The sequence below is a fragment of the Gadus macrocephalus genome, chromosome 14 (assembly GCF_031168955.1).
Source record: "Gadus macrocephalus chromosome 14, ASM3116895v1".
In the NCBI taxonomy this organism is placed as follows: Eukaryota; Metazoa; Chordata; class Actinopteri; order Gadiformes; family Gadidae; genus Gadus; species Gadus macrocephalus.
Window position 1 is genome coordinate 5,599,429 of NC_082395.1, and position 23,666 is coordinate 5,623,094.

Consider the following 23,666-nt stretch of genomic DNA (forward strand, 5'->3'; position numbering starts at 1 on the left):
GGGGACTCAGTTAAGCTTTGTTTCAAGGTGAATTGTGAGGAAAAGTATACGTTGGCTTTTGCAAGTGTGTGCGTATGTGTGTCTCGATGCCTGAGAAAACCGAGTCAAAGAGTTCGTCGGGTGTGCGTGTGCACACGGTGGGTTTGTTAAACAGGCCAACATAGACAGGTCTGTGTGTGTGTTTATATACAGTATGTGTGTGTGTGTATTCTGTGTATGTGTCTATGTTCTGTGCGTCTGTGTGTGTATGTACGGTGTGTGTGTGTGTGAGCCCGGGGGCTAGAGACAGGGGGGTAGAGTGTACTGTGACAAGGCTCATTACTGGGGAATCTCTCCCGGTTCTGGCCAGGCTGGGCTGTCTACAACGCCCGGCGCGGTGCCTCTCTCTGTCAGACGCCTCTAATTACACTCTCTAAGTGCCGCTTCGTGCAAGCAATCACCCGGCCGCTCTTTGCATATGCAAATATGACAGACCCGATCATTAGCTTCTATATCTCACACACACTCTAATTGTTATTGTACAAACGGCTGCACAGAGCCAAGGGCAAACGGGTGTAGCATATATTCTCTCTCTCTCTCTCCCTTGCTCCCTCTACCTCTCTCCCTCTCTCTCTCTCTCCCTCTCTCTCTCTCTCCCTCTCTCGAGCGCCCCTCACCTTCACTCTATCACGGGCTGTCATCTGCGGTTTTCAATACATTTTTATGAGGCCCTCGAAACAGGGGCATGTGGTTGAATGTCATGGCGGTATAATGGGCTAACAAACTCTCCCCGTCTGACATTGTGTCATCAAAGCAGCGGAGAGGAGTAATGGCGGAGCACTCGCTGGACGAGGTACTAATTGGGCGGGAAAACGGAGACCGGTTAGGCGGAACAACTGTCCCATCATCGCGGCGGGAAAAGGCGGCGGATGGGACCTCGAATAAAACAACGCAAAGGGAAGGAAGTGGCCCCCCAAAAAAAAAAAGTACGACACGCTTGCATGCACACAAACACACACGCACGCACATACGCATACACACACACACACATACACACACTCTCCTACTACATGCCTACATCATCCACGGCGATGCTTTCTTGATCTTTCACAAAATAACAAGAAGTTTTGATCATTAGTACAAAGATACGGGAAACTTTATTTCGGAACTTTAACTTTTTTTTTTTTGCGTTTTCATCTTTTAGTTTTTCTTCCTGCTTATTTGTCCTTGACGAGAAAGTTAAAGATGGGGGAAGTAGAATGCTCAGGTCAGCTCTTTTACGTTGCACCTGGCCAACCCTCCGGAAAAACCCACACACATATCACACGCCTACATACACTCACACACACACACACATGCACACGGGCGCCTATACAACCCAGTATAGTCAAAGAAAGAATTACACACTGCTCTGACAAGAGTGATAAATCGTACAACTATGGGAAAGTTCTCTGGTAATTGCTCCCCCTAGCCCATCGGTTTTGGTGTAGTGGTGAAGGATAGCACATCTTTGTAGCATACGCTTTTTACATAAACACGTCTTACATTATTGACAGTGAAAGTCAGTGAAAATCGGCGGCAGAGGACTTAGAATGAGGGCTTTCGAGAAAATATTTGTGGCAACACGGCTGTTATAGAGGGCTGAGTCTCACTACAGCTACATGCTCTTCCTGAGCGCTAGTTAGCGTTAGCCATGCTCGAATAATGCCCTCCTCTAGCCCATTCTCAGCAGTGCAGCTACAGGGAATTGTCCTCCCCTTTACCAGGGGCCTTGATATATGGAGTCCTTTTACTGGGTGTTCAGTGGGTATTACTCTCCCTGAGACTCTGTTGGGAGAGAGAGAAAATGAGAGAGGTTTAGCCATCAATACTCACACTTGCTGAGGAGGGGCTTAGCATGGCGTGAGCGGCAATAAAGATCTTGCAAGGGTTGACACAGTGTCTGTCAAATAAGTACATTACTTCTCTTTATTTGCGTTACCGCAAGGGTGCACAAATTACGCACACACACCTACAGCCTCTTGTTTGACTGCATCTAGCACACAAATCTGGCTTTTTGTGATGGTCAACTTGACAAATGGATCAATCTGCTTGCTGGCAATATAGTTTGTTCTGTGAATAGTCCAACCTTAGTTCCTGCAAGGCCTCGCTTCTTTTCAAAGATTACAGCCATCATAGTCTTTTATGTGTGTTGAAAGTAAAAAATCTAGCATACAGCCAACATTTTTATTTTGTACCTAGGGGAAAGAAAAATCATTTGTATGCTATCTTCCACTTACTTTCAAGTTAGTTTCACATATTTATAAGGTAGATTTTCAGCAATTATTTCCCGCACCGGGAGTGAAGATTTCTCAAAGAGGTTTTTATTACACAGAAAATATAACAACGATAATAAGTGTACAAAATGGATTATGGGATGCAACAGAATACATGGGACTTTCACATCCATTTATTTTCCCTATGGTTAAAAAGAAATTGTGTTCCCGTTACAAATCAGTTCATCCTTAAAATATTAAATCAGTGGCATATAAAATGAAATCCAATAGAAGGAATACTAAGCAGAACTATGCATCAACTCGTGAAAAGTGGATGAATACTTTCTTTTAGTGCGGCACGCTGTGTTGTAATCAAGGTCATTTTATGCAAATTACATACAAATGTAACTTATGCATTCCTTACAAACAAGACCATTTCAAGATTTCATTTTTTTCATGCCTCATGATTGTGTAATGGATGTTTGATTCATGGCCGATTATTTTCCAATCAATCAATACAATAACACAAACCTGGGAAGAATGATGATCGAGTCCTTTTTCATTCACTTAATTAATTTATTAGATATTTCACCTGTATCGATTTAATGTCCATGCTGTTGTTGGTGCAAAGTAGCCGAACAATGACGCACAAACAAAACAAATGCGTGTGTGTGTGTGCGTGTGTGTATGTGTGTGTTTGTTTGTTGCTACTTTAGGTAAAGCTGCTCTCTCTTTAGGTGTCTCTTTCTATAACAGAAACGCACACACAGACACAGACACACACACACACACACACACACACACACACACAGACACAACTCTTTCTACACCTAGGCCAATTTATGGCCCAGTGGATCTCCAGATTGTGTTAGAAGCAGAGTCCAGTTGGCGTGTCTCCAAACCTCTATTGAGTGCATTTCTTCTTCGCTGTTTTCTTTATCGTCCTATCAAGATATTTCCCTTGATGGCGAGGCCTGTTGCAGGTGGTCACAAAAAATAATCTATGTCTGGATAATGAACTTGCATGCTGCTTTTCCCCAGCTCCCAATCCTCCCTCTGTCTCTCTTTCACTCTCCCCCCCCTGTCCCACTCTCTCTCACAGCCTGCTCCCCTTCTCTCTCACACACTCTCTTTCTTCCAGAGTTGCTGCCTCCCTCCCTCCTTCGTCCCTCTCTCAGTTTCCCTCACTTGCTCGCTCTCTCCTTCCTTCCCTTCCTCCCTCTCTCGCTCCCCCTCTTTCATCATATCTCTCTCTATTCCTCCCTCACCTTTGGCCTCCCTTATCCCTACCGTGCTCCCTCTCTCCATCCCTCCCTCTAAATCTCCCTCCCTCCCTTCCTTCCTTCTCTCCTTTCCACTGCCTCCCATCCCTACTTCCCTGTCTCGTTCCATCCCTCCATCCCTCTCTCCCCTCTCGCCGTATAGCCTATAAACAATATTCCATTTAACGCGGATCCTGTCATGTTCAAGCTTGTCCTCCTATTCTCCCTTTTTTGCGTTACGGTATCTTTCCAATCTCCGGCAATATGAGCCCGACTCGGATGTGGTGTTTCCACCTTGCTCGAATACCAAACCTACCCGAGTGAAATCCATCCTGAAACCAAGACAAGACCTGTTCTGTTATTTCTACACTCCCTGTTGCATGGCTATGGTATTGGCAGGTTTCGACTTTCATATTTCAAAAGCAACTATCCCCAGACTTACATCTAATATCCGACTGACCTTTTAAACTTCTACACTAGCCTCCTGTCAAACAACAAGCGCTCAACGTGACGCCTATCATTTAGGATTTATGTTTGACAGGTTTACGCGCCACCAGAGGACTCTACGAGAACACCCGAGACGTCATCCATATATAAAGTCTGTCTGTGGTGTAAATGTCTACACTCTTTGACCGTGAAGTCCCCTCTGTACTCTCCCCAGGCTTTAAGCTTGGCGCTTTCAAAGAGCAATACTGGTCTGTCACCAATGCAAACAATGGCAGTATAGCACTTTCGTCTTTTGGGAATCAATATGCATTGGGCAGTACAAAGTTGGTGGATCACATGACAGAGAATCACCAGAGAAGTACTTGGCAAAATGTCTTATCACTTAAAAGTGTTATTTGTGTTTACATTCACGATCCGAACGATCTTGTCACACGAAATGGTCTTGGGCAGAACAAAGTCATTTTGACAAATTATATTGTAACAGATGTTTTAGTGAGGCCAGTAGACTGAGGATGGTTTCATAACTCGGTATTGTCTGTTTGCTCAATGGAGAAATGATTTTTGATTCCTCTATGGAGGCACTTCTCAAATATGTTTTTCCTAATCGAACCAATACAAATCATAATCCACAAACACGCTCTTTAAAATATTGTTGAAAGATTTGCAACAACACATTTAATCATTTCTAACACTCAATAAAACACTCGCCATAAACTCAGAATCAGATAAGAAAAGGTCTTTATCACCAGGTAAGCTTTCACATCAAATGGTTCTCACGAATGTGGTATGGAGCGCAACAAATCAGATTTAAGATTAGTATCTAAAGTCTTAGAACTGCTCAATCTGGGTAACTTTTTTTATAATAACAAATAAATAAATAAATGCAAATAATATAATAATAATAATAAAACGTAATAATTAATCTCTTCTTTCTATAGTGACACACTTAAATCTGTTTGCTGTGCTTATTTGAATAATTGCTTCTATCACCTTTCGGAATAAATCTTCATTGTTGAATGCACGTAAATTGCTTTGGACAAAAGTGTCAGCTAAATAAATCAAATGTAACGTCAACAGGGCGTTTCTTAGTCTATTGTTTCATAATTGTTTTAACCAATCGTATTGCTGGAAGCGGGGCTCTGTAACCGTTCAATTGGCTATTAGAAGTTTACACAAACTCGGTCAGCTCTTGTAAACTATAAAAAAGTGTTTCAAGTCAAGACTGTGTGGACAGCCTACTGTAGCAATAAATGTATTGAAATCCCCCTCTGAAGGCTTCATCTACTTGGGCAAATTAGTTTGGCTTCTGTAGAATATCTCTATAAAATATCTACATAACGAAACAGGAAAGAAGGTGTGAGTCCACCACTTTCAGTTGCTGGTTTACAGCCCAGTCTCTGTGCCTCTGGAGAGCCCAAGAGGTTCTGCTATAACACAGGGGGATTGCTGTGAGCCAGGCTCTGGGCCGTCTCAGAGCTTCTGCTGTAACGTAGTAAGACTGCTGGACCCCAGCCTCTGTTTCCCCCCAGAGGCTCTGCTGTAACACAGTAGGACCTTGGGATCCCAGATGACCCTCTCCCTTACTCTGTGGCTGGGTCCTGAGCTCAGGGTTTGAGGTCATCACCTAAAGGACGTTTTGTGTTTACAACTTATTGTGAAGATTAATGAATTTGTTTTGTGTGGAAAACGTGGTCTCTCCTTCAACTGACCCCAGCACTGGCAATTAACGTTGCTACAACGCACAAGCTGTTAGGCTGGAGAGTGTTTTAGAGTGTGTGTTTGTGTGTGTGTGTGTGTGTGTGTGTGTGTGTGTGTGTGTGTGTGTGTGTGTGTGTGTGTGTGTGTGTGTGTGTGTGTGTGTGTGTGTGTGTGTGTGTGTGTGTGTGTGTGTGTGTGTGTGTGTGTGTGTGAGCGTCAAGGCAATCCTTCCTTTTGTGTGTGGTGTTGTTCAATTCTGATTCAATTTAGATGACACCATTTTATTCAGGCTTTTCTTTGTAGGGGGTTGCCAGCAAACAGTTTGAGAGTGCAACTCCAAGTACACTCTCAATGGTATCCCTTGCGTCTCAAGGGGGGTTATTTTCTCTCTGTCGCCGTTATATTTGCCCCATACTGATACAGGCAGACTGAATGCTCAGATACTTTTGAACACACACAAGTGTCATCAAAGTGCACAACGGGGGAAACATCCCTCCTTTGTCTCAAGGCTCCGCTATGTGGGGGCGTGGAGAGGCTGCGTCTCATGTCAAGCAGGTAGCCAGCGCTTGTTAAAAACGACAAAATAAAAGCGTTGGCTGTCGCTGGAACAAGACACCTTTTGGAGCTTGTAAGTTGGTGGTGCTGGTGGTGGGGGTTTGAGGGAAGTTAAAGATGAAGCCATCGAAATACAAGTAAAGGGAGGCCAGCGGAGAACCTACCGTATACGAATGGTGTGTTATATTAAAGGTGACATATTATACCACCAGGTGTGGGTGTGATTAGCCATTACAAGCCTCCTCTGACATCACAAGTTATCCGTGACCACCTAGATGGGTGCTGGATAGATCAGCCTACCAGCCTACCCAGTGGACTGTAGTAAACGTTGCTTATCTATCGGTCATACATCTAGGTGGACACGCCCACTGGTAATGTCAGAAAAGGCAGATTTTCAAAAGGGCTAGTAACGGCTAATCACACCTGGTGGTATAATATGTCACCTGTTATTAAAAAATGTAGGCTGTATTTGGAACAAGACACCTTTTGGATCATGTAAACTAAGTAGGTTGTTGGGGTGGAGGGTGAGGCTATACATACTTTTTGTTTACCTGCTTGTTTCAGGGTCAGATTGGCTGATGGAAGGTCACTTCAATTAGCTGAACCTGAAAGTATTTGGAAGGGCTGGAGAAACCAATTCTAACTCCATCCGAATGGGAATCAAGTTGGGGGATGGGGGAATTAAACTCTGATCCCCTGGCTCTGGAAGAAGCAACGTCCAGCCCTTCTGAACAGGTGCTGCGGCCCCAAGATGGTTGTATTCTGTCGAATAGTAAGTGTTATCTTGCCCAGTGATCAATAGCTTCATCTGGATAGCTTATTAACGGTGGCTGATGACTGCTGGCAACTTTCTGAGGGTTTAATTGGATGTCAGTGGGAAGAATGGGGCTTTAAATGTCTAGATCTCTGATAGAGTATATCGGTCTGGAAATGGCTAAGACAATCTCATTAATCTGAATATCTGTTATAGGGCTTTATTTTACAATGTATTAAGATGATGGATGCTGTGGAAAGCCGTTCAAGCTTACAGGATGCTTTAATTTCCAAAACATTGCTTCAATGAGTACCTCTGAAAATTGTCTCTTATTACTCAATCACTCGATACACAAAAGTTGTTCAATACAGATTTAGTGTGATGGATTTTATTTCATTATACCTCCCAATCAAATAAAACTTGCTGTAATGATGGTCTTACAAAGAATCTTTTGCCTGTCGGCAAAGATTTCAATGTTTACACATTTTGCATTTTATTGATTATTTATTTGATATCAAAATAAAAAATAAAATCCAAATATAAAAAATATACATTTTATCGAAACACATTTTGAGTCAAATTTGGGTTTGACCCCAAATAAAAATAACAATCAGTACATTTGCATGATGTGCCTCATACAATCAACTCACTTATCTTATGAAGAAGTAACACGGGCGCGTGTACATGTCCAGTGCGTAAATCCTGCGCGCGTAAACGATTCCTTTTCTTTCCGTCGTTCTCCTTGCGTGGCGGATAGAGAACGGCACTGAGCAGAGTCGCGCGCACTCGAGCAATAAGGAGTTGTTTTTTTTCGCGCGTCAGGGCACGCGCATCACCGGGCAGTGCGTTGCTCGAGACGGCGGAGGAGACGAGACGAGAAGAGCAAGAGAACACGGAGCCAAAGTTCTGCCGCGTCTATCGAAAGAAAAAAGATGCTTCCTTTAAAAATCCACGGAGCTGCGTTTATCTTGTAGAACAGTTTGGAGCGAAGGTGGATACAAAGTGTGCCGATGGATATTCACTAAAAAAAAAAACACTATTCCAGTATACCCTAGTGAGGTGGAGCGCTTGATTGTGCAGCCGAATGAACGCACCAGGCATGATCTGGACTGTCTTTTTCCTCCTTTTGGTGTCCTCTGCTTTCGGAAAAGACACCGAGCGGGTGCCTTTCTTCCAGGGGCATGTGTTTGAGAACTCTTCCCCGGGATCCCGGGTCAACGGGCTGAGCGTCCCGCTGCAACGGTTCGGCTCCCAGGGATGTTGCGGCTCTGGCTCTAGCTCTGGCTCTGGAGCGCTTGCTGCCGTGGAGGCGCCGCGCTTCAAACTCATCGGCGACGGCAGCGAGAGATTCCGCGTCGTGGCCCACCACAAACGAGGTCATCTCTTGCTGAAGACGTGGGTCGCGTTGGACCGGGAGGAACGCGCCGAGTACTCGCTGGTTCTGGGGCTCCTCGGCTGCGGGGGGCACGGCGCGGGGCTGCAGGAGGGGGACTCCTCGGTGCGGTTTGCCCGGGTGGCTACGCTCCAAGTGGAAGTTTTGGACACCAACGACCACGAGCCCACGTTCGTCGGCGCGGACGTGCGGCTGAGTGTGGACGACGCCACGGCTCTGCGCACCGTGGTGCACACCGTGACCGCGTGGGACCGCGACAGCGGCTCCAACGCGGACATCAAGTACTTCGCGGTTCCGAAAAACGGGAGTTTTTACGTGGTGCCCAAAACCGGAGACGTCCTTCTGGTTGACTCGATCCTGGGGCTGACGAGTCCGGTGAAGTTCAAAGTGTTTGCCCGTGACCACGGATGGCCTCCCCGCACGAGTAGAGGCATAACCATAGAGATGACCCCCCGGCGATGGCCCGCGTGTCCCCCCTCTCACTGTCCCCCGACTACAACACACTCACCCGGCCAGGGGGCCCCTCGGAGAGCGTCCCGGTCAGTGTTGGAATCGGACGATCCGGTGTTGATTAACGTGTCCGAGGACGCGGGGATCGGGTCGGTGGTGATGAACCTTAACCCGGTGCGGTTCCAGTCCCCCACCTTTGAGCTGGTGGACTCGGACACCGAGAGCTCACTGGTAAGTGTGAGCCGGGATACCGGAGATATCGTGATATCGCGGAAGCTGGACCGGGAGACCAACCCTCTTGTGGAGATCACGGTGAAAGTTCAGGATAAAAGAGGTGCGTAAACACGATCTCCATCGGAAAGTTTCGCGCGTTCGTGGCTGCAACTTGTCCTGCTCACTTTCGATGTGCACCGGGACTTCATTGAGTTCCGCTTGTCATTGCATCTTTTTTCGGAGCCTTTCCCTTGCCATGTGGAAGGGATGTGTGCACCCTTTTTTTCTTCATCCAACCGTTGGATGCAATGGTTGCTGTGAATAGGTCAGGTGGTGGTCGGTCGCGTTAGCGTTTGAGTGGCCCTGTGCCATTCACCCCATGATGTAAATGGAGCGAACATGATGGATGGCATTCGTGTGCATTAACCGTGTGTATGATCGTTTTCACAGTTTCTGCTGCTGCTGGCGGCCTGTGTGTGTGTGTGTGTGTGTGTGTGTGTGTGTGTGTGTGTGTGTGTGTGTGTGTGTGTGTGTGTGTGTGTGTGTGTGTGTGTGTGTGTGTGTGTGTGTGTGTTCGCGTGCTAGTGACTGTTGTGTCTGAGAGAGTGGGTGATGTAGGCCTACTGAAGGCACTGGAGGTGTGATCACGACCAATTTTTGTCTATTCATTTGTGCAAAAAATATTGTGTTACACTGGTATAAATCTATTAACACGTTCAGTGAGATCAAAAAAAGGCAATGTCTTATGCAGATAGTTGGACATGTGTGCGCATTATAACACTCTGTGTGTGGCTGTCCTGGTGATTTTCAGTAACAGATAGGCCCGCCGCCCTAACACAAACATACAGTCCGTATATGTCCCAAAAGCGCACTCGTTTTGAACAGATTATCTTCACTTTGGTTATGTGCGACCCAATTAAGAATCCAGGGGATAAGGCGCAGTGGATTCACGTGATTAATATGATCGTTTCACGGGAAGAAGTGCAATTGCCTCGACTTGGTTTCATCATATGGTTTAAACACCTCGGCCTATATCTCCCAACTACAGATCAAATGCAGACATTGTAATCTGTAGATATGCAGCTGTGGGCCATGTTTTACAATAGCCTCTGGCTTGCGGGAATGTTTTTGAGGGAGATGATTAAGCAGCAGCATATGTGGAGGATTAGGCTCCTCTCGCCGTGTTGTAACCGGCAGAAGGGGTGTTTAATTTCGGTTAGGAGCTCAGCAGGGGCCATCGGTCGCTTGAACGTGGCATCAGTTCGCGTCGTCTGAGGAGTTCTCGCTAGAAGGCTTTTAATCCGGTGTGAGAGGCGAGTAGGCCTACCACTACCGCGACCTCTCCCCATCTGCTCGTATTATCCCCGTAATCCTAGAGCTTTCTCTCTCTAGCACCCCCTTTCTTCATCTTGTGTGATTTCTTTTTTCCCCTTTCGTGACATCCCCCCGCCCCACCCCCCATAATCTCTCATCTTCCCAATCCTTCAATTTCTAACTTGCACTATCCAGTGCTTTAGAGGCAAAAAGTTAAGCAGGAAGGAAGGGAGAGAGATTGAGCCCCTCTAAGAAGTGTAATGGGTTCGGGAGAATGCAGTTCTCCATAGCCATCTGTTGTTTCAAAACCTGTTGTTTTCAAAACTCATGTGATATGCTGTTGAGGAATGACAACGCAATCAATTTCATAACCAAATTCCAAGATTGATATTGATCGTCAGAACTAACTGATACATTTTTAATAAATTCCTCCATATGGCCCATAGACATTGTGATTTTCTCGCTAGAATTGGGTTGTTTTCTTGTAGGCCTACTCCCAGCTCATACTGTATATCCATATGCATTCAAGTTGGTCTGTTTTCCAGCTTAGTTTGACACATGAGTGGATATCACACACCAACAAATGTCCCTCGGGGCACGCTTCATTCCTCTCTCAATTATGTTTTTATTAATCGATCAACCTGTAAAGGCCCTTATTTTGTTAAATGTCTCATCATTTAATAATGTAGACGAGAAGCGTAGACGCATAGACGAGCAGGCGGTATTGCTGCACGGCAAGGCAAACGGGACGCCTCGTAATTAACTAGCACATTAAGTATCGTCTGGGGACGTAAAGCGCTTCCAGTGCCTTGAGAAGTGCTGTGTAAATGCCAGGAATTATTATGTATGGATGGCATTAACCACATAAAAACATAAGCGCAGATGCAGCCCTATAATGGGCTTCCTGTTCAAACAGGATGTCAGTGTCTGGGTACATTTAGCAGACATGGGCGGAGTGTTTGTGGAGGGATCGAACCCTTGGGAATAGATTTGTGATCACAGGAGTACTTAGGGAAAGCCCCTCCTCCCCTCCCACGCTGTGATCAATATCATTTGCCGGTCGGCCTGCTATGGGCCGCCCACACACACTGACCGCATCACAGGCACCTTCACATGTTTGAGGGTGAACGAGCCGTCGCAGTGCAAACATGAGTGTTTCTGTTTCAGTGTTTGTTGTGGAACTGAGTGAGCATGAGACAGCACATGAGAGACTTTGTGTGTGTGCGTGTGTGTGTGTGTGTGTGTGTGTGTGTGTGTGTGTGTGTGTTAGGGTATGTGTGTGATTTCATGCTGCACATGATTCTGGTTAATGAGTAGCAGCTGGTTTTAATCAAGAATTAGCACAGTGTCAGTGTGGGCACTCATGCACACACACACACACACGCACACGGAGATATAGACCAATAGGTTGTAATGTACGATTACCGCCATGTGCTATTGTACTGGGAATGTACCTTTTTGGTTTAATTGAATGCGACTCACTCACACACACACACACACACACACACACACACACACACACACACACACACACACACACACACACACACACACACACACACACACACACACACACACACACACACACTTTCACATCCATACATCAATTAAAAACAATTTGGGCCCATTTCAGGCTCCAGAGTTTGTCTGCGTGGAGCAGGGCCACCCTTGGCTTCCCATTCAGACAGCTGGCAGGGGTGGGGGTGGGTGGGGGTGGGTGGGGGTGGGTGGGGGATAGGGGTACTTTAGCTGCTTGAAGTAATTTCTCTTTAGTTTATCAAGATTAAGTGGAGTCTGCAGATCATTTGTTCTTTTAAGAGCCTAAATAGCACATTGTTATTTAGTGCAACACAAAAACACACACAGACACACACACAGACACACACACACACAGACACCCACGCAGCGACACACACACACACTCACACACACACACACACACACACACACACACACACACACACACACACACACACACACACACACACAGACACGCAGATGCCCTTCTTACACATGCATGATTTGCCTTGTGGACCTAGGCAGAATTTGTGTGAAACGCACTCAGCATGCACATAGCTACACTTTGGTAATTGGTAAATAATATGTATTTTTGGCTCTTCCCTAACATGCGCCATCAGTAAGCTCACAATGGGAATCTCGACAACACTATCATTCATCACCAACCGTGTATTTGTTTTAATCCCAAAATCCAGATCTTGACCTTTCCTGGACATGTGTTGTGTAATTGCTGGTTTTACTTGTATTTTTTTGGTATAATTCTCAGCTGATGCAGATGACTCTGCCGGTGCTGTGAACCCCTGAGTGACTCTTGAGATCGCCTGATCTCCCATGAATTGCATAGACATGCATGGAACCTACACCTCACTGCACTGTTGCACCTGTCTTTCAGAGGCTGAGACGATGTGACTGTATCTAGTCGGAGCTAATGGATTGCGTCACAAGCACCCAGCCTCCGAATCCTAGCCAAGAAGTAGACGTTGTGAATTTTTAATTATTATTCTTTTCCTAACGGACATCATTTTCAGAGTAGGAAATAAGATGAGAGGTTCGCTGTTTCACTGAAATAAATTCTGTGAAGATATAAAAATAGTTGGACACACATACACGCATCCACACACACACACACACACACACACACACACACACACACACACACACACACACACACACACACACACACACACACACACACACACACACACACACACACACACACACACACACACACACACACACACACACACACACACATTCTTCTTTTTTGGGTCAAAAATATTAATTTCATTTTCAACTCTGAATGATATCACCATAAGTCTTCTGGTGGAAATACACTTTTATACAATCTCTCATCTATCTTCTGTAGGGATAAATTATTTTTGGTCTGTCCCATTAATTTGTCTGCCCCGGCGACGTTCTATACATTATCCCGCAAATGACACGGCTACTTGCCAATACGAAAAAGTAACCTCACACAATGTGTCTTTTTACAATATATTTGTTACCGGCATTCGTAGTGTTGATAAGCAGAGAAATAGTCCACCAAAGACTTTGACGTCGCATAGCAACCGAGTATGCTGGGGTTGATAAGTTACCGGACTATTTGTGGAGAGATACGAAAGACGGCAACGGTGAAATTAACGCTCCGTTCATTTGCATGGGCCGTCCTGATTTCCGGCCGTGTATTATTTTTCGATAATTGACCGTTGCCAAGAATATAATGACTGCTGTAAAGGAAAGTGGATCTTTTGCCTCTGATTCACGTCTTTGGTATCAGTCTGGTAACTTATCAACCCCAGCGTATTCAGTTGCTAAGCGGCGTCAACGTCTTTGGCGGACCATTTCTCTGCTAATCAACACTACGAATTGTAATTGTAGAAAGAAACACTGTGCGTAGTTTTTTTCGTTATGGCAAGTAGCCGCCTCATGTCGGTGTCCTGTTCGCCCTGTCTGGGCTTATTTTTCCCTATAATGACCGGGGTTCTATACATTATCCCTTACATATATCCCCATCATAAGATAGCCCATGTCACATCAGAAGTGTTTATTTTGTAGGTGAAATTATAAAAAAAATAATTAATACACTACCGTTGTTAAAAATGTTACAGAGACAATTCTTCAACAGCTAAATTATTTTCCTCTATTGCAGAATTATCAGTGCATCTGGGAAAGGCTGACATCCAAATCACAATGTAAGCAATTAGCATGGAAATACATTGGCAAATGCAGATGTCATCCAGATTGTGGCTCGGACACATCGGTTGGAACAATTTTAGAGTCAATTCCCTTTATACAGTTTACATTGCAAGTTTAAATATATGGTTAGAGACTTACTAACTAGCTTACAAAGTATTCTGCACCACACAGAAATAACGACCGATATAAATGCAACCGTCGATGCATCTCAATTTAAGTGGTTAAACGTATCACACGCATAGCTCTCCTAATGGGTGTCTTGACTTGTTTTACAGTCCGACCCCCCTCTTCATCTCCTCAAAGCCACGAGGTGGGTGTGGCGGGAAAGAGCCAAGTATGCCAGTTCCAGCTCCAGAAGGCCTCTCTCTTTCACGATGCAACCTTATTAACTTTAAACATCAAAAAATCCAATTCTCATTAAGGGAGAGGGTGCGTTTTATGCCCTTCTCTCACACATCACTCACCCGCCTCGCTGGCAACAATCAGTGACACTGCCGATATTGCCGACTACAGTTCCCAAGTTGATGGGACGAGCGGTAGCCCTGGGCGTTGCTAGACGTGAAGCTCTGGTGGTGCGCGGCGACTCTGCCATCGCTCACGTCTCCGTCTCAAGTTTAAATTCAGTAGGGGTGTTATAGCGGGGGGATCACTAACTGAGAGGTTATGGATGTTTTGCTGCTCTTCCGCTCAAAGCCTGGGGGCAGAGCACCTTTTAAATGACGAGGTGAGCTGCATGTGGATAGGTGGTGTTTTTAGGTGTTGCTGCTGTTGTTGCTGTTTATCGAAAGGACTGTGGTGGTGTTTGCTGTGCATTTTGCATCAGTATTGTAGTGCATACATGTGAATTTACTTCCATTATCAAATGCAGTATGTCCCCGAAGATTTTCTCCTTTAGCTGACTTTAACACCGTCTCCCTTTGTTGCGCACAACCCCCCCAAAAAAAGAATATATAGGCGGTGTGCTGTAGACTATAAGTCGTCATCTGTCTTGGAGCAGACATCACCATGATGATCTCTTGTCAGGTATCTGTAAAATATGTCGCACACTCTTAACTCTGTCTCGATGTCAAGTTCCGATCAATAATCATTCACATTTTCAGCACACAATTGATAATGGATTTGTAAAAGCCAGCCGTGAGCATGCTGGTGCTCAGAATTCAAGTTCCCAATTGGGCATCACTGTTCTGGATGCGACAGTCCAGACGATGCCAGATTGCGCTCCCACCAACTCAGACCTCAGATTTAGGTTTGGCTTTATCTCCAGTTTTTTTTTGTACTTCCTGGAAAATGAGGCTGCTCTTCGATTAAGTGGAGCAGTCATCAGCCGGAGGTGGCTCGACTGGTTGAGTTTCTTTCTCCTACCTTTTGAACAGATAAGGAAGCGATACTGTGGAGCCTGTCATACTCACATTCTACATCTCAAGCCCGTTCTGGACCCATCTGAATAGCCTTTATAAGCTGCGGCTGCGGCCTGGAAATGCCAGAGAAATCGTTCATGTGGAGAGGTCAAAAAAAATGTTTTGTAATTTTCTAACTGATTCAAATTCCTTGGTTGCCTGTTGAATACAATTGCAATGGGAAAGACATCAAATGAGTGTTGATTGAAAAGGCCAGACGAATAAATCATCATCCAATCAACAATTGTTACATTAATTGCTAATTGTAAAGGTCTACTTTCCAACAGAATCAGCGTAATTCAATTTAGTTTAAAATTGGTCATGAGGAAAAGCTAGCTTCACCTTGTTATGTATTGGAAAGTTGCACAACATGATTCAAAATAAATCATTCACACTACCCTAACACTAGACTCGATGCAAAAGTAACCGATGGTCATGTTTGAAGAATACTCAACAAAATATGAAACACTTGATTCTGTGCATCAAGCCTCCTGTTCTGAAGCTGTTAGCAGCCAGGCAGACATTGTATGCAGCCCACTGTGCTGTCAATATTTCATATACACTAATTTCACTGTTTGGTTGCACAGTAAATGACCAAAGGAGATAAAAGGCATTGTTTATTTTTTGGTGTCTAGTCTAGTTTTTTCTCCAGCGGGGACCACAGGGAAAATACATAGTAGTACTAGGAATACAATGTGAGAAATAAATGCAGCAACAACAACAATACCAAACAAAGCAGAAACAGGCAGGGGGCGAACTTACGCAAGAGCGGACCTGTTGCTTGTTGCCTCTAGTGTGAATACATTGCTTTATCGCAGAGTCTCAGTCACTAGAGGGTCCGGTGAGCGGACTAATCTCGCTGTTGCTGGAGAATTCACATGCAAACGGCTGGCAGGTAATTCCAATAGTATCCTCACTGATGTCGCTTTTTTTTGTTTAGAGTGCAAATTTCGTATTCATTTCATACTTCACTGAATCCCAGAGGTGCCTCTGTGATATATGTCAATTTGTCTGTCTGGACCTGGTCTGTAGCCCCAGTCACAATTGAAACTCTAAACTGAGTAGGACCCAGACTCAATCGGACAGTTGATGGATAGACACTTCTAGGGGAGGGGGCTTCTCTATCAAACACTCTATCAGCCCACAGGTTTGTAGGGACCCAATAATTGGCTAAAGGTGAGCGAGCCGGTTCTCTGGGGGTACTGGGGAGGGGGGCTTTGCAGAAGACGAATGTTGCTAGTGGACCCCCCTTCTACCTCAGGGCCCTGTTATGCCAGAGACGGCGCAGCCTTCCTCTGTGTGGATAGATCTGTGTGTCACACGGTTCTTGCCTTTTGAAGTTGACTAGCATTAGCCAACATTTGTGCCGGTTTCTCTGCCACAGACAGGAGCAGTCTTGAGGGGTTCACTAGCAGGTAGACTGTGTAGAATCGGGTCTAAATGTGCCATCTGATCCCGCAGCCACGGAGCTACTGTTGTCGCTGCAGAGCCTTTTGAAGGAGAGCGGAAACCCGGGTCGTACGCTGGCGGTCCCAGATCCCCAGTGGTGCCGGAACCGCGGGTGCCTGAGAGCCGAACATGTTGTTCAAAAAGGCTGCAGCCCCAGCTGTGCCCCGACACATCTTTAAATGTGTAATGACCCGCGAGTGAAACACTAAACCAGTAGTACACACTCTGTAGGGAGCGAGAAGAATCCCTTGTTTAAAGGACCCGCTCGGAGTCCGAGCCACTGGGCCCGGATTCTTTGGTTTGTCTCAGTGCACACGTCGTCTGTGTGGGACCTACACGGGGTTCTACATCTCCTAAACTAAATCCTGGTCATTTGATAATGACCAGAAAACTAAGGTTTGCCTAAATCTGCCGAAGTTAAGGATCAAACTGTTCAAGTTCAAACATCCTTTTAACGCCAACGGCTCTTTCTTTCCAGCGCTCACTTCATCTGGGACAACTAAAGGCCATACCTGGCATCTCCATAATAATCCGTAATGGCTTGTGTCACTTCTCGCACAGAGAGCTAAATATCTCATTATGGGAGGAGGGTAAAAGGCAAGTGATGTGTGATGGTGCTGAGCACGTTTAAAGGCATTGATCAAACCTCTGTGGCTCTGTGATGGATTGCCCGGCCGCCGTTGCGACCAAAAGGAAGGACTTGTTTAGCACAAAATAGCAGCAGAACGACTACGGTGATTACCTCCCTATTTCTGTATCACTGTATTATATCACACATACTATATCAACTTTATTTAGCGGAAGCATCCAAAGCAGCCTCGTAAAGAATATCATAGCCACTAGCCTAGCTTTCATATATTACCTATGTATACAAATATGTAGATATGTAGACATGTATAATATATAAAAATGTATTAATATATATACTGTAACTGTACTCTAACATTTACAACACTGAAGTGCTTCTGCTGCGACTGGACAGCGGCCTGACTTTTAAAGGCTTGATTTTTTATGCGCTTCCTTTCAAGCAACCTTTTCCCCAATTTGTCAAGCTGCTATTTACAAAAGGTAGCATGCTTCACATCCCGAGCAAACATCCTCTGTAAGCACCGAAAAAATGCTGAATATTCTGTCCTCAGATGAAGAGCATGCCATCAAAGGGAATGCTTTCAAGAATTATAACATCTCCTTGACTCAAAGCGCTGCCGTATTAAGGTAGACGGCTAACTTGTTCCGGTACTGGGTGTATTTCTTCTAAATTTCTTTCACTACCTCTTTTCTTGTCCTGGTGTAATTCTGTCACAAATCAAAAACAGCCCTAGCCTTGTCCCTATTTCTCATATTCTGCATTTGATGTGTTTTGCCGATTTAAGTCGATCAGCTATAGTTTTGGTTAAGCTCACCTATTGAGTAATGTTTGTGTGCATTCCCGTTCTCACTTGGAAGTCACTGTGTCTGAATAACAAAGCCGAAGTGTTACCTTAATGTCTTCAGTGGCTACCTTCTTTTTTTGTCTCTTCAATAGAGTTAATCCACTGCTCACCCTGATGTAGCATACACCTGGAAGGGTCTCTCTCTCACGCTTGCTCACTCTCGCTCTCTCTCGCGCTCTCTGTCTCTGTCTCTCTCTCTCTCTCTCTCTCTCTCTCTCTCTCTCTCTCCCTTTCCCATTCCCTCCCACTCTCCCCTCCCCTCCCCATCTGGACACAACTGTAGCCTACCAAAGTGGCCTACTTAATATTTTTTGGGTGCTTTTCAGTTTTTTTGCAATTCCCCAAGCACAGAGCTTTAAGGAATATTTTTTCATTTCGTTTGGACTGGCTATCTACATATTCACCGCGTGGCTTATCAAACGTAATGCATAATTGCCTTCCTGTCAGGACTTGCCTTGCTAATCCATGTATGTGAAATAAGCCTTGTACACATCATGTTTCGTCTCTCACTCCCTTGATAACAACAGAACAGTAAAGTATCTAAGGTAGTGCATTAACCCAGGTGGTTGGTTAGTGAGGTCCCCCCTTCAATGTAAATGTCTTTGAGTGTCTAGAAAAGCGCTATATATATTAAATCCATTATTATTATTATTTTTATTATTAACAAGTAGGCCTACTGTGCTTATATGTGATTGGCCAGAGAGTTAGTACGCATGTACCTTGTCTACTAAGCTTCTCATGGCACTGGCTCTGTCTCTGGTGTCCTGCAGATTCACATGCGTGCACACGCTTGTGTGTATGTGTGTGTGTGCGTGTGTGCGCACATATGTGTGCTGCTGTGGGATCAATTACCGCCTACAGAGGCAGCCGCAGCATGCCTCCAGGTTGTTTGTGCTTGTTTGTGTTAGCGGTGGTGGTGTTGACAAGGACACACTCGCATATATGGATTTGGACATGTGTATGTGCACATTTGACGATCATCTTAATGTGCAGAGAACAATGGAAGCCCTCGCCTTCCAACATCCCTTTCCTCCCACTTTCTCTCTTGCTCTCGCTCTCTTAATCTCAGTCTCTCGCTCTTTGGCGCTCTATCGCTGTCTGTTTCTCTTTGGGTCCTCTCTTAATCTCTCTCTCTCTCTCTCTCTCTCTCTCTCTCTCTCTCTCTGTCAATTGTGGTCTTCCTCCTTCACTTCATCTCTTTCCCTTCCACTCCATTGCCTGTCCGCCCTTGTGTACGTGTGTGTGCCGATTAGTTTGTGTGTCTGTGTTTCTGTGTGTGTGTGTGTGTGTGTGTGTGGGGGGGGTGGGAAGGGTTTACATGTCTGAATGCACATGAGTATGCAAGCCGTCAATTCTTCCTTCTTTTTCCCCCTGGAAGCGCAACTTTTGGGTTGGTACTCGCGTCTTGAAAAGAAGGCTGCTTCTTTACATTTTCTCTCTCATCTCTCGTTCACTCACTCTGCCTCAGTGTTATTATCCCCTAAGCAATGCCATCACCCTCCGCCATCTCTGTCTGTCTGTCTGTCTGTCTGTCTGTCTGTCTGTCTGTCTGTCTGTCTGTCTGTCTGTCTGTCTGTCTCTGTCTCTGTCTCTGTCTCTCTCTCTCTTTCTCTATTCATTTCCCTTCCATCTCCGGCTTCTTTTCCTCCCTCTGCTCGCACTCCACTCTCCAGCATTCTGCCCGTTTCCTTATTTCCTCTGTGTTTTCCTCCACTCCTTCTCTCGCCTCATTCCTCCCATCCAACTCTCAGATTTCCTCTTCTTCCAGACAACACTATGTGTCAGGGAAGGTTGTTATTTTTTCGTCCTTTGCTTGTGCGCGCTGTCGCCTACTTTGTTTGCTTTAGCCGATCTTCAATCCTCTCCCCTCCTCCTCCCCCTCCCTCTTCTCTTCCCCCTCCTCCGCTGCCTCCTCCTCTGTCTCTTCCCCCTCTTCCTCCTCCTCCTCTGTCTCTTCCCCCTCCCCCTCCTCTTCCTCCTCCTCCTCCTCCGTCTGTCTGTTGGACTGGAGGCTGGTCTGGGAGGATGGAGGCTGAGCGCTATCAATGTGAGCAATTGTTCAATCCCACGGTGTGTTAAGGACATGAGGAGACTGTCAAACAGATCAATACACAGCGTCTGGGCAGATGGCTGCTCCCTGCCTCCCTCGCTCTCCGTCCCTCTCTCTCACCCCCTCCCTCTCTCACCCCCCCGGCTCCGCTCTCTCTCCCTCCCTCTCTATCAAGCTCTCCCCAATCCTCCCTCTTTCTCTCTTCCTCTCTCTCCTTCTCCCCCCCCCCCCCCCCCCCCTGCCTCTTTCTTCCTCCCTCTCTCTCTCTCTCTCTCTCTCTCTCTCTCTCTCTCTCTCTCTCTCTCTCTCTCTCTCTCACTTCCTCGCTCGCCCTCTCCCCCCCAAAGCCACCCCCTCTCTCCCTTCCTTTCTCTTCCCCTAGTCTCCGCACCACATGTTTGTCTCTCTTTCCCTCTACATCCCTTCCAGTATTGTAGTAATATAGAAACGTATGGAGAAATGAGCGGGAAGGATGTAATAGGATGTCTTGTGATGACCAAAATATCTGAAGATAAAGATGGAACACTCAGACGGACAGACAGACAGACAGACAGACAGATACACTCGCACACACAGGTCACCCAAATGGCATCAGTGATTGTGTGTGTTTTACAGTGATTGATTTCTTGTCTGGACCGCAGGAAGCCAGTTTATCAGATTAAACAGAGACAAGTAGAGAATTAACTGTTGGCAGGGAGCCATTCTTGCCACCCTCTGTCTTTCTTCCTCATTCTGGCAGGCACAACACCCACACACATACATGAACGCAGGCATGCACACACACACACACACACACACACACACACACACACACACACACACACACACACACAGACACAGACACACAGACACACAGACACACAGACACACACACACACACACACACATAAGGAGAAGGATAACATGAAGTCAACCGAAAGGGAAATGGAGACAAGCAAAGAACCACAGGCCTTTTTCCCTCCGTCAAACACAAGCCAGGGGAAAGGAGCCCGGCCTCCCGCGGTGCCGCTGTCATCAAAGGGTGTGGGCGCAGACACAACACCACATAAGTAAGACGATAAGGGCACTGCCACACCCCGGGCGTGGCAGCACGGAGGTGGCACAACATTAACAAAAGCCCCGGGGTGGTGCCGAGAAACAGACCTAGACACCGCAAGACCCAAAGTGAGCTCCACTACATACACCGCATGTTTGGAAGGAGGGACCGCCCTCATTGTCATGCACACTCACCAAGCTACGTCGTGCGCCGGAGAAGACGGAGAAATCAAACACCTAATAATGAATCGTCTCCAAGCCCGGGTCATTATCTCTAATCGACAGGCTACTTGATGACCTAAATGATCACGGGTGACACGGGGCGGTTTACACATTCAAAGCGCGGCAGTCGGATGAAGGAGACGCGGTGGAGATTCAGACAGAACGCACACAATGCTCCTGCCTGGCCCATCGGTGGGAGCGCAGAGTAGCACACTCACAGAATGGCCTGAAGGTGAACTACAAATGGAGTCCCAGTTTAGTTCATAAACAATTCATTTTCCTGTGTTCAGCGGCGGTGCTTGTGTGCGTCTGGGTGTGAGTGTGTGCGGGTGTGCGTGCGTGGGGTGGTGAGTGGGTAGAGATGGTTGTGGGTGTGAGAGAATGCATTTGTGTGTGGGTGTTTGTGTGCGTGCCGTGGCGTTGTATGCGCCTGCAGACACACACACACACACACACACACACACACACACACACACACACACACACACACACACACACACACACACACACACACACACGGCGCAAGCCCTCTGTCTCTGCTAACAAAGCGTTGTGTGCCAGCCCAGCAGGAACACCAGTGGTGTGTAAAACTCACCCAGCTCGTTCTTAATTACTGCAGCAAAGATGCGAACAATCAGAAAGAGATATGTCTTAATCACCGATAGAAAGTTACGAGTTGTGACGGAGAAACACACAAACACACGCACACACAGATACACGCACAAGAGGCGGTTGCCAGTGTTGCTCTGACTACCCTCAATCATGTTCTCAGTTGGATGAGACCGTTCAGTCATTGTCATCAATGCTTCCTCAGCTTGTGTGCGTGTACGCGCATGTGTGTGTGTGTGCGTGTGTGTGCATGAATGATGGACACCTTTCCCAGTGTGTGCGTGTGTTTGTGTGTATATGCTTGCATGAACGTGTGCTTGTCTGTGCATGAGTGATGGAAGCCTTTTTCTTTGTACTTACTAGTGTGTGTGTGTGTGTGTGTGTGTGTGTGTGTGTGTGTGACTGTATGCCTGCCTGGGTTTGTGTTTGAGAGGCCGTTTAGGCCGTATTTCATACCAACTTTCTGAAGAATACTATGCTCTCTCTCATACACGATGATACTCGTGTATGCAAGAGAGCATGTGTCGAGATGGCTAGATATTGTCAGGTCGCTGTTTCTTTGCAGCTCAGCCCAAATATCGTTGATTTCAGCTTTCAGCTAGAGCTTGAGAAGTGGCGTATTGAGTCCAGATGGCGGATCAGTCAGAATTTCAATTTACGTCTAACAGCAAAAAAAAAAAAGAAGATAACTTTGTAACGGTTGTAGGTTGCATTGTTGGAGTCGCATTGTGTTCAGTGTTAAGTGATGATGGATCATCAGTTAAGCGACCATGGATCATCACTAAAATGATGGTGATGGAGCAGAGATACAACGTGAGTGGGTCCATGAGGAGGTAAGCGGCTGAAGCGAGGTCCTTACCGGGTGAAACACGTCACGGAGACGCCACAACGTCATCACGGTGGGAGGAGACAACCGTTAACAGAGATGGTGGCTCAAGCCAGGCTGCTTCCAACAGGAAGACTCCAGAATACTCTCGTTGAAATCGAACTGGGAAGCATTTTCAGGCACAATTTGAACTTGCAGCACAGGCTTCAGGCTGGTCAAGGGAGGTTAAAGCCCCGAAGCTAGCACTATTCCTGACAGAGATCGCTCTGGTTCGCCTGCTCTTACTTAGCCCTAAGGAAAGACAGGACTATGAGGCTTTAACTGGTGCCCTGCAGAGACATTTTGGAAAGTGCGTGCTTAGGTCTGAGCGGTGCAATAGGCGTAGGAAACCGGATTAACCACTTTGCATGCTGGTTAATGATATTGAACGCCTCGCTAGGTGGGCCTATACCTACACGCTCTCTCTAGATCCAGAATGAGCTGGCACAGCCCCCCCTGCAGCCCCCTGCTGCCACCCCAGAGAGGAAGCCGGCGCCGCAGCTCGGGGGAGCGTCCGTGGAGACGGGCTCCCAGCCGGTTTGAAGTCTTTGTTTGCCCCCTCTGGGACGAGG

At 46.3% G+C, this 23,666-nt stretch overlaps 1 protein-coding gene across 1 annotated transcript in view; it reads left to right on the forward strand.

The window, feature by feature from the left end:
* Nucleotides 1-7,698: 7,698 nt before the first annotated feature.
* Nucleotides 7,699-23,666, forward strand: part of si:ch211-186j3.6 (neural-cadherin) — a 244,038-nt gene continuing 228,070 nt past the window's right edge. The window contains exon 1 of the mRNA XM_060070949.1: nucleotides 7,699-9,127. Coding sequence (XP_059926932.1) covers nucleotides 8,035-9,127 — 1,093 coding nt within the window. The 5' untranslated portion in view covers nucleotides 7,699-8,034. The remainder of the gene's footprint in view (nucleotides 9,128-23,666) is intronic.